Source organism: Sceloporus occidentalis, unplaced genomic scaffold, assembly GCF_023333645.1.
Source record: "Sceloporus occidentalis isolate IW3139 unplaced genomic scaffold, rSceOcc1.0.p SCAF_1, whole genome shotgun sequence".
Classification (NCBI taxonomy): Eukaryota; Metazoa; Chordata; class Lepidosauria; order Squamata; family Phrynosomatidae; genus Sceloporus; species Sceloporus occidentalis.
Window position 1 is genome coordinate 266,344,032 of NW_028316981.1, and position 18,904 is coordinate 266,362,935.

At 50.6% G+C, this 18,904-nt stretch overlaps 1 protein-coding gene across 1 annotated transcript; it reads right to left on the reverse strand.

Annotated features, from left to right (window-relative positions):
- Positions 1-3,922: 3,922 nt before the first annotated feature.
- On the reverse strand, positions 3,923-17,827 carry LOC149323846 (COUP transcription factor 1-like). The gene is made up of 3 exons (XM_089493284.1): positions 16,550-17,827; positions 12,409-12,936; positions 3,923-5,137 (listed from the first exon to the last, which is right to left on the reverse strand). The coding sequence occupies exons 1-3, from the start codon at positions 16,998-17,000 to the stop codon at positions 4,857-4,859; spliced, it is 1,260 nt and encodes a 419-aa protein (XP_089349410.1). The 5' UTR covers positions 17,001-17,827; the 3' UTR covers positions 3,923-4,856.
- Positions 17,828-18,904: the final 1,077 nt, after the last annotated feature.

Below are 18,904 nucleotides of genomic sequence, written 5' to 3' on the forward strand. Positions count from 1 at the left end.
AAAGCAGTTTGAATCTACACCACTTTCCAACCACTTCAAAGAAACCCTAAAGCCCTCACCCTCGCCTATAACGTTTTGCCTGGGAAAAAAAGGGGGGGAGAACCCTTTGACTTCAGTCTGAAATGTCTTTTGTATAATTTTGAAAGAGAAATTTATGCCCAAAAGGAGTAACTTTGGATTAAAGTGCCCAGATCTGTTTCCTTCTCGATGAACGAAGACACGAAAACTCCAAATTTGCCTTGCACCAAGGATAACAGTCTACGGCCTTAAAGCTTTCTCTACAATATTTATTTTTCCCAGATTATTATTATTATTATTATTATTATTATTATTATTATTATTATTATTACATGGGGGGAGACTGCTCCTGAAAAACATTTATTAACAGCCCTCTTCTTTGATGTCAAACATGACTCAACAAAATCTCTGTCTCGCCTAATTCGGAGCCATCAATAATTCTGCTTCTAGAGTTTTCTAAACAGAATAAAACCCATTCTTGTGTATGGGAAGTGTGGGGAAAGACTCTCGTACCACCACTTATCTTGAAGCCCCAGAAAGCCTTTGTGGCTCTTTCCACAACCCACTTCCTCTGATTCATAACTCAGACTTAAGCGTGTTTTTTTTTGCCTGGAAATCATTTGATGGAACTGACTTCCACCGAAAGTGTTCATCGTCTGGGATGGCAGCCACCAGGCCCTTGTCTCTCAGAAAGAGATCAAGCCTACAAGCCAAGCCCAGCTGTAGGCCGCTGTCTGCAATGCTCTATTGTAATACTCTGTGATAACTCTATAATAACAGGAGGCCATTCCAAGACGTCTGCAATGCCATTAGCTGCTGCTCCTGCAGCAGGCCTGCCTCAGTTTTGCATCAGTCACCTTGGATTTCTTTAGCTGCTGCGTGATGCACCTGGAGATTTACACACAGATACTTTCCTCACTGAAAAGGTCATATTGTTGTTAGCAATATTAGCGGTATTATTCTCTCCTTGTCTGCTTTTTTTCCAGGGTTCCTGCACTTCTCAAGGCTCAGTCCTTAGGGAGGCACCGAAAATTGGTTGAACTAGAAAAAGTCAGGAGACGGAAATTGTGGTTTCCTCTCCCTACTCCGCCATGAAAACCCACTAAACCAAGTCACACTCTCTCAGCCTCAGAGGAAGCAATGGCAAAACCCCTCCAAACAATCCTTGCCAAGCAAAGCATATGGTAGGTTCCCCTTAGGGTCCCCGTAAGTAAGTAAGTAAGTAAGTAAGTAATGACTTGAAAGCACACAACCAACCTGTCCAGCATTTTCAAAAGTGGTTGGGGACACTGAAGACTGGCCAGGTTTCTCAAGGCCATGTGATTGCCACAAAATGGGGAACATCACTTCTTAGGAAAGTTGGGAGACCAAATAGGTTAACCTTTTGGTTCCCAGACAGGAAAGACCCAACCATTCTGCAAGCTCCATTTCCTACAGAAGGTGGATGGATGAATTCACATGGAGATCTCGCTAAAGGATTTCAAAAAACAAGGAGAAATCCTTGGCTTTTGAAACAAGCCCTCAGAGAAGAGGCTGAGTCATCAAACATATATTCGGGGGTCTAATGCCCTCCATTTCTGTGCGCCCAAGGGACTGAGATCAAGTACCATCTGAAACACCCTCTTCCTTCAAGCAAACCGAGGAGGCCCAGAGAGAGCCCTGCAAAGCTCATAAGAAAAGGTAGAAGGAAACCCTTAGGCCTCCTTTCCTACAAGTTCATCTAGACCTGGAAGGCTGCCTTTCCCTTATCATGCTTTTTTTTTTAAAAGACTTAATTCATTTCATTGACGTCTGTTGTAGAAAAATGGAGAAGGGGCAAAGAATGGCCTGAAAAAAGTAATTCTGAATTCAAGGGGTGGGGTGGAGTAATCTCGCCATGCATGGCATTTACTTCTGATGGGAGAAGGACACTTTGGGAGGCAGGGTTTCCATTTCTTAAGGCTATTGCAGGACCTATTCAAGGGCTGTCTGGTCTTAAAGGTCTGGGATGATGGCCTCCTCCCCCACACACCCCTCTGCGAAACCTAGAGAGAACTGGGGGCCTTGAGCCAGATCCTTCCTGAATGCAGTCGAGGTGTTCATTGCCTCTGACTTAGTCCACTTAAGGCTATATTCACACTGTAGAAATAATCCGGTTTGACACCACTTTGATGCCATGGCTCAATGTTATGGGATTCTGGGAAATGTAGTTTGTTGTGGTCCGCTCTGGGATCACAACAAACTACAGTTCCCAGAATCCCATACCATTAAGCCATGGCAGTCAAAGCGGTGTCAAACTGGATTATTTCTGCATGGACTGTGGTGCTAGCAGAGGTGATTACGCAGAGCTGCCAGTGTCCACCATTTAGAAATGTGTGCAGCTCTTGCTTTCTCTCTCTCTCTCTTTCTCCTCGGATCTACTGCATCTAGAATATTAAAAGCCACCCCAAGTGGGTTGGAAGGAAGGATCTTGTTAATGTGAACCAAAAGGAAAGAGAAAAAGAGAGACTGGGAGGGAGGAAAAGGGGAGGGAAAAAAACCCTAGAGAGTATAGACAGCAAATTAACAGAGAAAAAGCCGCCTGGCTAGTGAGTCTTCTTTTGGAAAGCCCCTGCCTCCTTCTTGGAGGGCTAGTAGGAGAGAGTGAGGGCTGAGAAGGGGGGGGACTACTGGTGTGTGTGTGTGGACGCGCGCGCACACACACACACACGCGCGCGAATGTTATTTTTTAAAGATCCGGCTTTATTAATACGTTCAGGAAGAGCTCCCTTGGCAGTGTATGTTCTTACAGCTCTGTCTCAGATCCTATAAAATATTAATGCAGTGAAAGCTGTTACAGAGATCTGGAATCGCCGGCTCTGAGGGCTGAGGAAGTCTCTTTCCTTTCAAAAGGGGATCCTTTCACGGAAATATTGGTGGATTTGGGGAGGAGGGAGATCCAACAAGAGGGTTCAAGGAGAGGCATCCCTGTTCCCACCGGAATAAGATGTACAGAAGACCAACCAACAACTCTCTGTCCCCTTCACCTCCTTCTTAGCACATCCTCACAACTTCCACTTGCTTAGCCCTGGGTTTCTCCTAGGGATCCCATCGCCAAAGAAACATTCACCCTAAACCCTCTGCCTTCTTCCACCTACATAGAAACCATACCGTTGGCCTGGGCGAGTTAGAGCTCAAAATCCAACACCACCAGCCTAGAGGAAAAGATACACCAAGAGTACATTTCCAACTGCTAGGGACGCCTCTAGCCAGTGTCCAGGCCTCTGTGTCTGTATGAAGGGAGGGGGAGTAAAATAGATATCTGGAAAGAAAATAATAGGAAGGATCAAAAGTAGCGATAACTCTCCCCTGCACACACCTTTGTTTTCCATGTCTTGAAAAAGAGGACCCAGAGGCTATAAGGGATTTCTTTCTGGTTTTTGTCTGCTTTTGTCACCACATGAAACCATTCAGCTCCGAAATGGTAAGAGAGATGCCTAACTCTTACCAGCAAACGTATTTAGTATTTGTTCCGAAATGTTTTTACCTCTTGAAACTCTGGCAGTGATCTAAGATGAGGGTAAAAATGTTACTGTTTACTATTCCCCCCTCCAAAAAAACAAAACAAAACAAAACAAAACCCAAACCGTAGGACTGCTTCAAGGAACATGAACTCAAGGACTGGCATGGGCTTTTGTGGCTTTTGTTGCGGTGCTGTTTTCGTGTTTCTTTTTTTGTTTTTGCTAAACTCTTTTATTTTTATTTTTTGTTTGTTTAAATTCTCACTTCAATTTTAATTCTCGAAGAACAGCTTTTTCGACAACATATATCGCACTCGTTATATGAAGCAAAGGGTTATATCAAAAAATTATTAGTATAGAATCACAGGAAGCCTGGTTTGGAACCAGAAAAAAATACAAAACAGATATAGATACATACACACAGAACAATTCCTTGTCTTTTTTAATAATTATTTGGAAAATGTTATCTCCCGCCGCCCCCTCCCCCGCTCGAATTCTTGTTTTGTTTTCTTGTGGTTGTTGTTGTTGTTGTTTTCTCTCTCCTTCCCCCTCCTCTCTCTCTCTCTCTCTCTCTCTCTCTCTCTCTCTTCTTTCTCTCTCCTTTATGCGCATACGATGTTTTAAATTTTTACAAAAAAAGTGAAAATAAAGACTAATTATTTTACAAAATGGAGAACAATGTCCGTGGTCGGTGTGTGTGTGTGTGTGTGTGTGTGTGTGCCTGTGGGTCCCTTGCCCGTCCTGGCCCTGCATCAGAGTCCACTCGGCTTCAGTTTTCCTTCCTTTCCCGGTCGCAGCGGTGGCTTTGCTTGGCTGTACAGAGAGGAGGTCCACCTCAGTCCAATAAATCCAAGAAAAAGTGTCTTCTTTTGGGGAGGAGAGAGGTTGAGGATGGGGGCGAGGGGAAGGAAGCGGCCCCGGGGGGGGGCGGGGAGAAGTCTAGGAAAACCCCTTCGGTCCGTTGCACTTTTTTTTGTGTGTGTTTCTTTTAGTTTTAAACCATGGAAAAGTTTCCTCCCCAAAAATCCCGACATTAGGGTTTGCTTTCCACAAACGCGAGGGGTCCTTTCCCCCGTCGCCAGGGAGGGAGGCTGCAAAGCGAGTCAGTGTCCGCACCGTCAGGTCTCTCTCGCTTTCGTCCCCCTCCTCTTATTCTAATTTTTTGGCTCTCCCTTGCAAGTGTGCTTCTCCTCCCCACCCTCCAAGTGCCTTGGGCCGGGTTCTCCGGCTGTTGCTGGAGGAGCTTCCCTTCTTCCTTCCTTCTTTCTCTTTCCTTCCTTTTCTCTCCCTCTTTCTTTCTTTCTCTTTGCTCTGGAGGGGGGGCTCTAGGCGGGGGGAGGCCAGGAGGCGGCGTGAGCTCTAGGAACACTGGATGGACATGTAAGGCCAGTTGAAGCTGCTGCCGGAGAGCAGCATATCTCGGATGAGCGTCTCGATGGGGGTTTTACCTACCAAGCGGACGAAGAAGAGCTGCTCGATGACCGAGGAGGAGACTGTGCGCAGGGAAGGCAGCCGCAGGAGCAGCTTCCCGAAGCGGCTGGGCTGGTTCGGGTACTGGCTCCGGACGTACTCCTCCAGGGCGCACTGCGACTTCTCCTGCAGGCTCTCGATGTGCGCCGCGTCCGACAGGCCACAGGCATCTGCCCAGGGAGCACCGGAGTGAGAGAAGGGGGGCACATGGTTAGGGAGACAGGGGGGGGGGGTTGGACCCACACAGCCCACCCCAAGCCACCCCATCCTCTCTGCCTCCCCTCAAGGGCCCCCCTTTGCAACCAGAGAGGAGCAGCCGCGACCCCAGGCGCCCCCTCTCCTCCCCTCCCCTCTCTCTTTGTGTTGCTCTTCTTCTTCCTTCACCTTGCAAATAAATAATGGAGGACGCGGAAAGGCAGCCGGGGAAAGAAGCTGGGGAGCCATCTTTCCCTCGCCAGACAGACAGACAGACAGCTCTGGAAGGGGACGGATGCATCCAACAGCAACAACAACAACACCCCCCATTTATTTATTTATTTTTATAATCCTAGAGCTGCATCCTATTGTTATCCCGCACAATCACACAGACACACAGGCTCCATCTCCCTCTCTCTCTCTCTCTCTCTCTCTGCCACCCCAGCTTTTCAGAACCGACCGACAGACTCGGAGCCAGCCAGGCAGCCATGGGGGCTTCTCCTTCTTCTCTCTCCCCCCCCTCCTTTCTTCCTCCCTGCCCCCTTCCTCCCTACGCGATCCTCCTCCTCCTCCTGCTCCTGCTCCAGCTCGCGGGGGGAAAAGGGCTCCCGGGTGGAAGAAATGGGGCCAAGCAAAGAAGCGCGTGCAGAAAGGAGCTCCCAGCCAGGCGAGGATTTGGAGTCGCTCGCACGAAAGGCTCCCGCTTCCATTTCCGAGAGAGAGCGAGAGCGAGAGAGAGAGAATGAAGAGCTGGTGGAGGGGGGGGGAGAAAGAGAGTAGAGGCCCGGCTTTGTCTCGGGATCTCGGGGAATCGAGTAATTGAAAATTGGTCACATCCCTGTAAGCTGTATAATCATTGCCAGGAAGATGGCTCAGTTCTCTCTCCTCCCCCCTTCTCTCTCTCTCTCTCTCCCCCCCTCCTTTCAGCCCCAAAGCCTGGGCTTAGCAGGCGTCTGCAGCTGCTCTCGCTGGCCCACTCGCACGCACAAAGCTGCGCCGGCTGCCTGGCTTTCTTCGGCGGCTGCCAAAGCGGAGCAGGGCTTGAGGTCTCCTCTGCCTCGGAAGGGCCAGCCCGGCACCCAAAGCCCAGGCTTCAGGGCCGCAGCACAGGGGGATAACCTCAAGGGTCCACCCACCCTTTCTCCTTTTTCCCCCAATGAAGAAAAGAACAGAAAAATTCCATCCATACAATAACAGGAGCAGGGGGGAATCTATCTAGGGATACAAGATACAATATGAGGGGCAGGCAGGGAAGACCCCCCTTCCTTATCTGTGGGAGTCTCTGGCTAGCCTAGAAGGCGACCCTCCCAAATCCACCCCCCACACACCTGGGGGGCATAAAGAGGGGTGTAGGGGGGTTATTCCAGAGCCAGAATCCGCTGGGGAAGAGAAAGGCCTCATCCCTCTCTCCCTCCCCCCCCCCGCGACTTGTATTCGGATATTAATAATAAATATCTCCAAACGCCAGGATCACAAGGCGAGCAGTGGGCGAGCGGGGTCGGTTTAGTGGAGATCAAAGGCAGCCTTCGGTAATATCGGGAGCGCTCTAGGAATTAATCGCCGGGTAATGGACCCCAAAAGGAGGGGGCCACGCTCCCAGGGTCAGAAGGATATTCAATATATATATATGTGTGTGTGTGTGTGTGTGTGTGTGGATGCGCACAGAGGTAAGGTTGGAGATAGGTGTGTGCCTGTATCTTTGTTATCTAGGGATGGGGAGATAGGCAGAGAGCCCTGCTACACACTCTGGGGGCGGAGGGGCCTTCCCTTTTTCCAGACAAGGGGTCTGCAACGCTTCCCAGGCCTTTCCCAGCTCCTTCTGGCCTCCAGCGCCAACAGCAAGGAACCAGGCTATAATTCCAGCGCTTCGGAGGGGAAGACCCCCGTGACCCCAGCCCTGGACTCAGGAGCGCTTAGATCTACAATTACTCACGCCCGACTCTTGGGCTAATCCATACTTTGGCCTTAAACGCCGGCCTCAGTCGCAACCTCTGAAGGAGGGAGGGAGGGGTGGTGGAGAAACAGGTTGCAATACACCTGCCTTCCCCGGGGAGTATGGGGCGGGGGAGAGGAGGGGAGAAGACCCCCCCTTCCTTATCTGTGGTCAATAGCATGGAAGTCTCTGGCTAGCTTAGAAGGCGACCCTCCCAAATCCTCACCCCTTGAGCTCTCTCTTTGCTACCAGGGATTGGTTGCAAGGGGCTTCCCTATGAGAGCCAGTGGGGGGGGGGGGGTGCAGTGGTGTGAATGCTGACCCTGAAGTCCAGGGTTCAAATCCTGGCTGGGCCATGGAAATCCACTGGGTGACCTTGGGCAAATCAATATCTCCCAGCTTCAGGAGAAGGCCATGGCAACCCCCCTCTGAAGAAACTTGCCAAGAAAACCCCAAGATAGGGTCTCCATAAATCGGAAATGATTTGAAGGCACACAACAACAACAACAACAACAACAAGGGCCTTCCCAGGTAACTCCCAGGCCAGGCTGGGTGAAGAGGAGGCCTCTCTGCCTTTTCCTGGGGCTATTTATTGGGACTTGGAAATATTTATTCTGGCTTCAACCTTCACCCTCAAGACTGTCACTGTGACCTTGAGACCAGACCTGGACAGAAAGGCCTTTCCTTCCTCGTCTCCTCTTTTACTCTCTCCACAAAACACGTATTTTATACAAGCTCTCTTTATACAACCTACTCCAGGTACATAAGGCTTACACTGTATGGAGAATCCCTTCCACTAAACAGCCTCACTTCAGGGGACTTCCCTCCGTGCCCCCTTCCAAGCAAAAGCGTCTAAACCTGGGATGGGGCGAGCGATGCTTCCATCCTGGCCTTTCCTAACTGGAGGATCTGGAAATTAATTAAACAATCTGCGCTATCTGATCGATTAGCTGAGTGAGTTGCCAAGAAATAGACTCAAGAAGGGAAGCAATGTCAATTCACCGTCTGTGAATTTACATCCCGACAAAGATGGGAGGAAAGGAGGAGGAGGGGTGGCTAGGAAGGGATGAGAGAAGTGTGCTTGTGTGCCTCTGTGTTTGTGTGTGAGGGAATTAGGTGGAAATTGTGCGTGTCCCACTTTTTAAGACGGCCATATTTCTCCCTGCCGTCATTATTTCCCAATTTTTCTTCCTTCCGTCTATGGCAAAAAAGGAATGATGTAAATAAATAATCATTACTGTTCGGCAGAAGCCCGACCTGGGCCTTTTGTACTACAGGGAGTATATTTCATGTAACGCATCCAGGAGAGTTTAGTGCTCAGAAAATATAGATGTAATCAGCGCGCATATAACGAGAAATCAAAGTTCGCATGGTGCCGGAGAGAGATTTATGGAGCTGATCTTATCTAACCTGATCCTTCCGCTGGAGATTTTAATATATCAAAGTTGGGGAGGCGAGGTAGGGAATGAGAGGGGCATTCTTTTCTTGAATGGGGTTTGCATAGATAGTTGAGGGAACCATGGAGTCAGGGGTGTTCCCAAGGCCCTGGTGACTGTCGTGGGACAGACTAATGCAGGGCAAAAATAAAACCCTGAGTCCAAACGGGGTGATATCGAGAGAGGTGACCTGCCAGAATAACCTCTGAGCCTAATTAAACCTTGATCCCTCCTCTTAAACCCCATTGACTGGGAAACAACTCTCCCTTCAGGGTTAGGGTCGGGCCTCGGGGACCAGGTGGCGAAACATGTCTTTCCCATCCATCAAATTTGGCTTTTTAAAAGTTGGATGACTTGGTGAAAGAGTCGCAGTAAATTACCTTCTGGCTAACAGTCGAAACAAGACCAGGCCCAAAGGGAAATGGATGCCTCTATGAAGCGGGGAGAAGGGACAGAGAGCGGCCCATCATCCCCGGCGGTTACATTTCTCTCTGTTGTAACTCCTCTCTTCCTTCCAAAAATGCTGGGAAACATTTTTCTCCTTCTTTCTCAAACCCCATATTGTGAAACGTACATTTTTTTTGGTTTTAATACAATCTGCAAGTATCTTTAATAAAATCTGCAAGTATCTTTATAGACAGGCGCAAATGTTTGGTGATCGGGAAACCTGGTTGAGGCAGTCCCTGAGCTCAGAATGAGCCAGAATTTGAAGAAAGAGAGAGAAAAGCGTCTCCTTGGTGTGTGTGTATGTGTGGTGTGTGTGTTATTTTGGGGGGGGGGGGTATCAGACCTTTTTGCCAGTGAAACGACATAAAAGCAGCCCGCCGGTTTCCTGGAAAGACTTTGGCCTCCTAAAAACGACAATAAACCCAAACCCAGCCCATTGGCCACTTTAGCTCTACCTCCCCTTCTTCTTCCCCCACCCCAATGAATGAAGGGTTTAAGGAAAAAAGCAGGGGGACCTTCCTAGTTCAATCACCCTGAAAAATGCCACCAGGGTCTCTTTCTGTCAGGGGTGGAAAAGAGAAAAGATGAAGCGGGGGAAGCGATGGGCTTCCATCAGCAAAGAAGCCGGAGGATAAAAGGCATCCCAATGGCTGGTTGTCCCACAGATCTGCCCCATTTGTTTTAAGCTCTCTGCCCTTGATCCTTTGAAAAGAAAGGGCCCCGTCGTCCTCCGTTTCTCTGGCCAGGCCTGCATTTGCAGCCGGAGGAACGAAGGGAGGCAGTCACAGTCCACTTTGCCAGTGCCAAGGATTTCCCCCCTCTGTCTCAAGAAATTAGCCCACCTTCAAACCGATATTAAATACTGCTACATTTGCTTCAATCCAACATCGCATCTAAAAGGTTGCTTGACCATAGTGTAAATACTCCTCCTCATGCAAGAGAGGCAACACACACGAATGGATTGGTTTTCCTCCCATCCAGACCCTTTGGCAAAGCATGAAGCGGGTTTACTTTTTTTCATATCTATCTATCTATCATCTATCTATCTATCTATCTATCTATCTATCTATCATCATCTTTGCATATCTCCTGGGCCCATTTTTTAAAAATAAAAATCGAGGTAGCTAATTTAATGGCACGGGACTGGACTCCTGAAGGAAAAGGGCCTCAAAAAAAAAAAGTTCTGGGTTTTTTTTGGGGGGGGGGATGGGTGAGAAGGTGCTAAAACCAGACCCCCACCACTTTCCACTGTGGCAAAGGCCACCTCCAAGGCTCCTTATCTTTGTTTCTCGTTCCCCCCGCTTTGATGTTTATGGATGTCCCTCGCGCAGGTTACCAAAATAAAGGAGGCCTTGTCTTCTTACAGGGCTCCAACCGGAACACTTCAAAGGCGAGGCTAATGCACTCGCCTGCAAAGTTAATTTGAACCATCTATCATAAGCAAAATTGTTAACATGCCCGTTACCCCCGCCTACCTTTAATGGGATATTTTTCCAGGCAATCTGTTACATTTCCCGGGATTTGCCTGCTTTTGCTTTTGCTTTTGCTTTTGTTTGTTTAAAAAAATAAAAATAAAGGGGAAAAATAATATAAAAGGAAGAGAAATATTGTCTTTAGGTTGGTATTTCCAGCCCTGAGGCTGAGCATCTCCTCTCTCTCTCTCTCTCTCTCTTTTCTTAATAGGGAAAAAGGAGTCCTATTTTTGGCACTGGAATCAATTTTAATGAGCCTCCCTAACCACAGCAACTGCAAATATTAATGGTTTCCGATAGGGGAGGGGGAAGAAATCAGGGCAGCAATAAAGCGGTATTATTTATGATTTATTTGTGCTCCTGCCTGCTTTATTTGAACAAGATCTGTCGAAAAGGCCCTTTCAGCAAGGCCCTAAACCTCCTTTCTTCTCTCTCTCTCTCTCTCGCTCTCTAACACAAACACACCCCACACAGAGCCAAAGGTGTGTGGGAAACGCAGGTTCCCAGTCACCTGCACCGAGAGGCACCGCAGGATCCCTGGAGCCAAAGACTATCTTTTCCTCCAAGGCATCCCTGGAAGGTTTTGTCAATTTCATCACCCGAGGCCTACAGGAAGCGACACCAGCGACATCCGCCAGCAATGCAAGGCAGGGCTCATTTCTGCACAGAAGGGGAGTGCAGGAGCCTGGCTAAGAAGAGGTTGGTCCCTATAGAAAATCCTCCCAAGTGTCTCTCCTGGGAGGAGAAGGATCCATTTCTCCGAGGCCGGATCCCAGTGCCTGAATCTGCACTGCAGAAGTAATCCTGTCTGAAACCACTTTAACTGCCAGGGCCCCATGCTATGGAATTCTGGGATCTGTAGTTTGTTGTGGCACCAGAGCTCTCTTGACGAGGAAGGCTAAACACCTCTACAAATCCCAGAATTCCATACCGTGCCATCGTTAAAATGGTGCCAAATTGCTTTATTTCTACAGTATAGATGCACCCAATCTTACAATAATACAGGATAGATCTAAAACCAAGTATGACAAAAGCCACTCCTGGTTTCTGTGAGATATTTTAACCTTTTCTATGAGAGAGAAAGAGTTCTCCTGCCACAACAAAACTACCAGCCTCAGAATCACATAGCACGGAGCCATGGCAGTTCAAGGCCCAAAACACAGGGCAGAAATAATCCAGTTTAACTGCCCTGGCTCACAGCTAGGGAATCCTGGGAACTGCAGTTTATTGTATCTGACAAAGAAGGCTCAATGTCTCCCAAAACTACAGTTCCCAGAATTCCCTAGGATTGAGTCCAGGGCAGCTGAAGCGGCGTCCAACCAGATTATTTCTGCAGTGTGTTTTGGACTGCAAAAGTGGTGTCAAAGCAGTTTATTTATGAGTCCCAAGTTTGGAAGAACATTGGGACACAAACAAATGCAGTAAGAACAATGGCATATAATAATTACAGTTTTTTGTGGGTTTTTCGGGCAATGTGGCCGTATTCTTGAAGAATTTTTTCCTGATGTTTGGCCAGCATCTGTGGCTGGCATCTTCAGAGAAATCTCAAGCTTCATAGAGATCTGAAGACCTTCTCTGAAGATGCCAGCCACAGATGCTGGCCAAACATCAGGAATAAATTCTTCAGGACCATGGCCACATTGCCAGAAAAACCCACAAAAAACTATGGATGTCGGCCATGAAAGCCTTTGACTTCACATATATAATAATCATTTCTGCAGTGCAGAAGGAGATGTCGCAATGGGGGAGAGAGGGAGAACCCTTCCCTTGGTCTCCATCTGACCAGAGTTGGAGGTCACCCCCCACCTCCCTCTCTCTCTCTCTCTCTCTCTCTCTCTCTCTATATATATATATATATATATATATAACATTATTATTTCTGCAGTGAGGAGGCAGATGTGGCAATAGGGGAGAGAGGGTGGAGGCCTGGTTTGTCGGTTGCCTGCCTTGCGACTGACCTGAGGTGAAGAGGACGATGGCCTTGAGGCAGCTGTACTCGGCGGAGTCGACGTGGAGGGCCTTGAGCTTCTCGACCTGCTCCTGGAAGATGCGGATGTGGTCCATGAAGGCCACCACACGATCGGCAGACATAGGCGAGGCGTGGAGGCCGGCGGCGGCCAGGAGCGGGGCCACATGGAGGGGCATGGAGCACTGGGCGGCGTTGAGGACGAAGAGCTCGCTCCAGGTGAGGCGGAGCAGGGCCACCTGGTCGGTGATCTGCAGGTCCGGGAAGAAGGGGATGTTTCGGGCCCACTCCACGGCGCTGAAGAGCAGGCGGGCGGCCAGCTCGCAGATGTTCTCGATGCCCATAATGTTGTTGGGCTGCATGCACTGGCTCCCGTAGCGCGACGTCGGGTAGGGCTCGGCCCGCAGCAGCAGCGAGATGTAGCCCGACAGGTAGCAGTGGCCGTTCAGCGGGTCCCCGTTGGTCAGCGCGTACTGGCCCGGGTTCGGCTGGCTCGGAGGCATCCTGCCTCGCTGAACCGCTGACGAAAAGAGGGAGAGAGAGGGAGAAAGGAGAGGAAATGTGCATCCGGGAGAGCCTTGGCAAGGACCGGCCCTGACACCACCAAAAAAGCCGGCTTACCCCCCCACCCCCCACCCCCCACCACAACCCCAGCAACATACACACAGATACACACACAGACATACTCGCTCTTATATATATATCTATACACACACATACAGAGACAAATCAGGGTGGGGGTGGCGGACCAGCACCATATGCAAGCTTTCCTCCCCCGCCCCCCATGGCATTGTTGTGCAAAGGGAGAGATGGATCCTGTCTTCCAGGACTGCCTTTGCTTGGCTAGCATTAATAATAATAAGAAGAATAGGAGTAGATGGATCCTGGCTTCCAAGATTGCCTTTCCTTTAGTGGCATTAACTACTAATTCTACAACAATAATAGGAGGAGAAGGTGGATCCTGTCTTCCAAGATTGCCTTTCTTTTACTAGCAATGATGATGATAATAATAATAATAATAATAGGAGTAGGTGGATCCTGTCTTCCAAGATTACCTTTCTTTTACTAATATTAATAACAGCAACAACAACAATAATAGGAGGAGCAGAGGATTCTTGTCTTCCAATATTGCCTTTCCTTGACTAGCATTAATATTATTATTATTAGGAGGAGTAGATGGATCCTGTCTTCCAAGACAGCCTTTCCTTTACTAGCAACAACAACAATAATAATTGGGGGAGCAGATGATTCCTGTCTTCCAAGATAGTCTTTCTTTTACTAGCATTAATTACAACAACAACAACAACAACAAGAGGAGCAGATGAATCCTGTCTTCCAAGATTGCCTTTCCTTTACTAGCAATAATAATAATAATAATAATAATAGGAGGAGGAGTAGGTGGATCCTGTCTTCCAAGATAGCCTTTCCTGTACTAGCCTTAATAATAATAATAATAATAATAATAATAATGAAGAGCAGGTACGACAGAGTGATCCAAAGCAGAGCCCCCACCTCCGAGTTGCTTTCCAGGGAGCCAGAAATCCATGGCCAGCCAGCCAAGCCCTCGTAGAAAGTTGCTTGGGATTCCGAAAGGCCCCTTTCCAAGGCGAGAGGCGGCGGCGGCGACAGCTTTATTTATCAGTCCGGAGTCTGGCTAAGCCAAAATGTATTTGGAAGGGGGGTGGGGGTGGGGGGTGGGCAGGGAGAGGTTGCCTTTCTCCTCCTCCCCTGCTACCGCTGCCGAAACAGCCAGGTCCCAGTCCAACTCCTGTGTAACACAGACACAGGCATTGCCCCCGCTGCAATTTTTTCCCAATGCTCAGAAGGGCAGGAGGAGGCAAGAGAGAACCGCGCTTGTCCTCGTCCTGGCTGTGAGGGGTTAGGGTTTTTTAAAAAATACAAAACATAAAAATAAACTTCTGGATTTACAGAAGCTAAACCCTTAAGAGCAAGGAGAGAAGAAGGATCTGAGCCCAGTCCTTGTCTGCGTAGTTGCAGATGTAAAGGGAGGAAGGTGGTGGTGGGGGTTATTCTGCCTGCTGCTTTGGCCAGTCAAAGCACACACGTTTGCAACTGCACAACACACACACATAGAGTGTGGGTTCATGAACCACCCCAGCCCCAAAACGTAAGCGTGCCTTGAGTTTCCCAAAACTGAGCAAAGTCTCTGTCGGCCTCTGTCTGTTTAAGGCATGCAGCGCCAGCGATTCAAACTCAGGGCATGTAAACAAAGGCGACTGAATGGAAGCCGATGACCACTGAGAGCATGGGGAAAAGAATAACAACAACATTCCCCATTTCACAGGAAGATATATTATCTTGTATGTCGGGGTGAAGAATTTTCTAACATTCCCACCTACCTGTCAGAAGCAGTCCCTCCTTCCATCCCACTCCTTGCAAAATAATACTTTCTGACCTGGCACTTGGCTGGTCCAATTAAATGAACAAACAGTTCATTTAACTGGAGAGTATCTGCTGCTCCCCATCTTTCTATATTTATGTCTGCCTGTCTGGATGTATTTCTCAGAGACCCCCCTTCCGCCCCCACCAGCAGTTCTCTGAAGCTACAGATGAAGTCGTCAGTGGCCTTTACAAAAACAAAACAAAACCCCACCACACAGAGACATTTGTATTTTCTGGTGGCAACCGAGGAAAAGACGTTTCGGAAGGTTCCCATTCCTCTCCCCTGCACAAGAATGCCCTGCTTTGGCTCATTTGCCTCTTAGGACCTCTTTTAACCTGAGCTAGGAAGCTGAGATTTTAACCATTCATTGGAGGAAGAGGTGGAGTGGGTAAGGACACCACAAACACACACACACACACACACACACACACACACACACACACACACACCAGGGCCACGGAGGGGAATTAAAATAAAATAAAAACAGATTACCCAAAGAAAAGTGACAATTAAAAAAACAAAAACACCCTTTTGGAGAGGAAAAGAAAGGGACTTGACATTCTAACACTGGAAGTGTGTTGGTTTTGTTTTCAAATGATTGTGTATCTGTGTGTGTTGGGGAGGGTGTAATCACATTCCAGAAGCGAACTATGCTTTGTGCAGAATAATAATGATAGTAATAATAATGATGATGATAATGATAAAATCAACTGTGCTGCAGATTGCAATTGGGATGAAACATTGAAAGAGACGATGGCGTCTGATGGCGAAAGAAAAGGAGCAGCATGCGAAAGGTGGCGGCGGTGGAAAATGGCAGGGCTCTGAAAGCACTCAGCGTTCCCAAACTTTCCTTTGGAAAGCACGAGGGAGTCAAAACAAGGCCGCCGATCTTGCAGAGAGGGAGGGAGGCAGGGAGGGAGGGAAGGAGGGGAGGCTGGCAGACGGGGCGGGTGCAAGAAAGCAGCCCTACAAGCAGAAGCAGCAGCAGCAGCAGAAGTTACACTCACCCGCCAATATTTATCTCTCTTTTACCCTCTTCTCCTCCCCCCCCCCCCCAAATTTGCACACATCTCCAGTCTTCAGAGCTTCCCTGGGGAGGGGGAAGGAAGAGGTTTGCTGGATGTGTGCGAAGGGTTTGGTGATTCTCAGCACCGTCCCCCCTCCTCCTCTTCCTTTTAATGGGAAAGAAAATAATAGCGGCCCAAAAGAGAAGAAGGGAGGCAGTCCTGTACTGAGAGAATGGTTTGCTTTCTGTCTGTCTGTCTCTGTCTCAATCGCTCTCCCTCCCTTCCACTTCTTTCCCAGCTCCAAGCCAACAAAAGAGTCACTCAGGTCAAGAACCTAAGAGTTGGAGCCATTCCTGGTTTAGTGCAGGACTCAGCCTTGTTCAGTGGCGGCAATAATAATAATAATAACGTGGAGGACTCAGTCCTTATTCAGTGGTGGCAATGATGATGATGATGATGATGATGATGATGATGATGATATAGGGATGTGATGAGGGTGGTGATTTTGGCTGAAGGAGGCAGGAGGGAAAGTGTGAGATGGAGGCAAAGGAGGTGTGTGTGTGTGTGTTTGAGAGGGAGTTCTTGGGTAGGGAAGGGACCCCCTCCCCAGCATTTTCTCTCCCCCCTCCTTCCCCGCTTCTTCCCCTCCTCCCCCCACACTGCTCTCCACACATACCACAATCTCTGTCGTAGGAGAATATAGGGGAAGAAATAATATTCACCTTCCCGCCTCATGCCCACTTTGAGGCACTTCTTGAGGCGGCAGTATTGGCACTGGTTGCGGTGGTGCTGGTCGATGGGACAGTTCCGGTTGGCCCGGCAAGTGTACGTTAAGTTCCTGCGGACGCTCCGCTTGAAGAAACTTTTGCAGCCCTCGCAGGTGAACTGCCCGTAGTGCTTCCCGCTGGACTTGTCCCCGCAAACCACGCACTCGATGTGCTGCTGCTGCTGTTGCTGCTGTTGCTGCTGCTGGGGTCCTTGGCCGGAGCCCTGCTGAGTCTGGCCCTTGTCCCCCGGCGTGGAGGGGGCGCCGGGCTGGTTGGGGGTCTGCGGGGTGTGGGGGGCCGCCGAGGCCCCTTGCTGAGGGTCCCGTCCCGGCTGAGCCGCTCCGGCGGGGCCGCCCCCGGCCACGTCCTCCTGCGCATCTCGCCAGCTGCTAACTACCATTGCCATATCTCGGGCCCACGGAGTCAAAAAAGGGCCGGTGGGGGTCGGGGGCTGGGTCGGGGGGCTGCCTGCCTGCTCGCCCGCTCGCCTGCCTGCCTGGCTGCCTGGCGGGGAAGAGGCCCGGAGAGGGGGGCCAGGGGGCCAGGAGGAGGAGGAGGAGGAGGAAGGGGGGATCGCGGTGGGGAAGGGGGAGGGGGAGAGGGCGGGCGGGGTGGGGCGGGGTGGGGGGAAGGAGGGCGCCTGCCCCGCTTGGGGGGCAGAGGCCACCGAGATCAGGGCTGTTCCCGCCTCTGGGTCGGGGCTGCTCCGGCCGCCGCCGCCGCCGCCGCGCTCTTGCTGCTTCTTTGCCCTGCCCTGCCCCCTCCTGCCCTCCTTCCTTTCCTTCCCCTTTTCCTTCCCTTCTTCCTTCCTTCCTTCCTTCCTTTTTTCCCTCTTCTCCCGCCTTCTCTTAAATCGGGAGTGAGCCTTTCAAAAAGGAGGGGGCAGAAGACTCATGGAATTCCAAAAGGGCTTTATATTTTATAATATATATGAACCCCCTCCCCTCTGTCGGATTGTAAGCCCTTTCGGCTCAGTGGTGGTGGTGGTTCCTTTCTTTTTCTTTCCTTTCCCCTTCCTTCCTTCCTTCCTTCCTTCCTAGCCGCTCTCCCTTCCCTCTGGGCCTCCCTCCGCCGAGGCAGCAGGGGCCCTTCTTTCAAGTTGCGAAGCCAGCCAGCGGGAAGCGGGAGGTCGGGGGAAGCATCCGGGAAGGGTCACCCGGGGGAAGGCAGAGGGAGAAGGAGAAGGAGAAAGGCAGGAAGGGAGGAAGGGAGGAAGGCGAGGAGGTGATGGGTTCTCCGGACCCTCTCCCCAGCCGCCAGCCCGCCCGGCCCCGTCCTGGGGCTGCTAGCCCTGCGCTGCTCGGAGAGACCCCAGGAGGGATCCGGGAGCCACCGGGGGACCCCAGAGCCCGGGGAGAGTCCCCTCCTCCTCCTCCTCCTCCTCCTCCGCTGCCTCTGGGAAGACTGGGGTTGCTGGTGCTGGTGGTTCCTCCTCCGTCGCCTCCGCCACTGCCGCTGCAGCTCCGGATGGCCGCCGCTGGAGCTCCGGGGCCCGGCCGGGGATGCCGCCGCTGAGAAGCTGTCTCTGGAAGGAGGCCGAGGCGAGGCTGCTCAGGGCGCGGGGCTGTCCGGGGGCCAAGTCCGAGGCAGCGCCGGGCAGCCTTTAGCCATTCAGGAGAGGCGCCTGGGGAAGCTCCGGCCAAAGGAGGCACTCTCGGAGGATGGAGCCGCCGAAGCCGCCGAAGCCGCTAGAGCCTCCAACGCCGCCGCTGCCGCCGCTGTGGCTGCCGCTGTTGTTCTGGAGAGTGGCTCGGCCGAGGCTGCTTGGGGGTCCTGGGCGCTGTGCCTGGTCCGCCTCGGCCCTACGAATGGCTCCAGGAAGGCGAGCGGAGGGAAGCAGGCGAGGCCGCCGCCGGGGCCGCTTGGCTTTCGCCCGGCAGAAGGAGGCTCCCCAGCCCCGAGCCCAAGGCAGAGGCGACCATGGAGAGGAGCGAATGGCAGACACCCGCGGAGGGAAGGGAGGAAGGCAGGAAGGCAGGGAGGGAAGGAGCTGAAGGAGAGGAAAGCAGAGCGCACACACACACACACACACACACACACACACACACACACACACACAGAGAGAGGCAGAGAGCAGAGCAGAGCAGAGAGAGAGAGAGAGAGATCCAAAGTAGGTCAAATAAATAAACCCGCTTCTGCTCCTCGCCGCCTTTCTTCCTCTTGAGTCGGGTGGCAATAATCGCTGGAGAGAATGAGAGAGAGCTCCCGAGGAAAGCCGCTTTCTCTCTGTCCTTCTTTCTTTCCTTTCCTTTCCTTTCTTTTTCTGTTCTTTCTTTTTAAAGGAAAAAATAATCGGAGGGAAAAAATGCC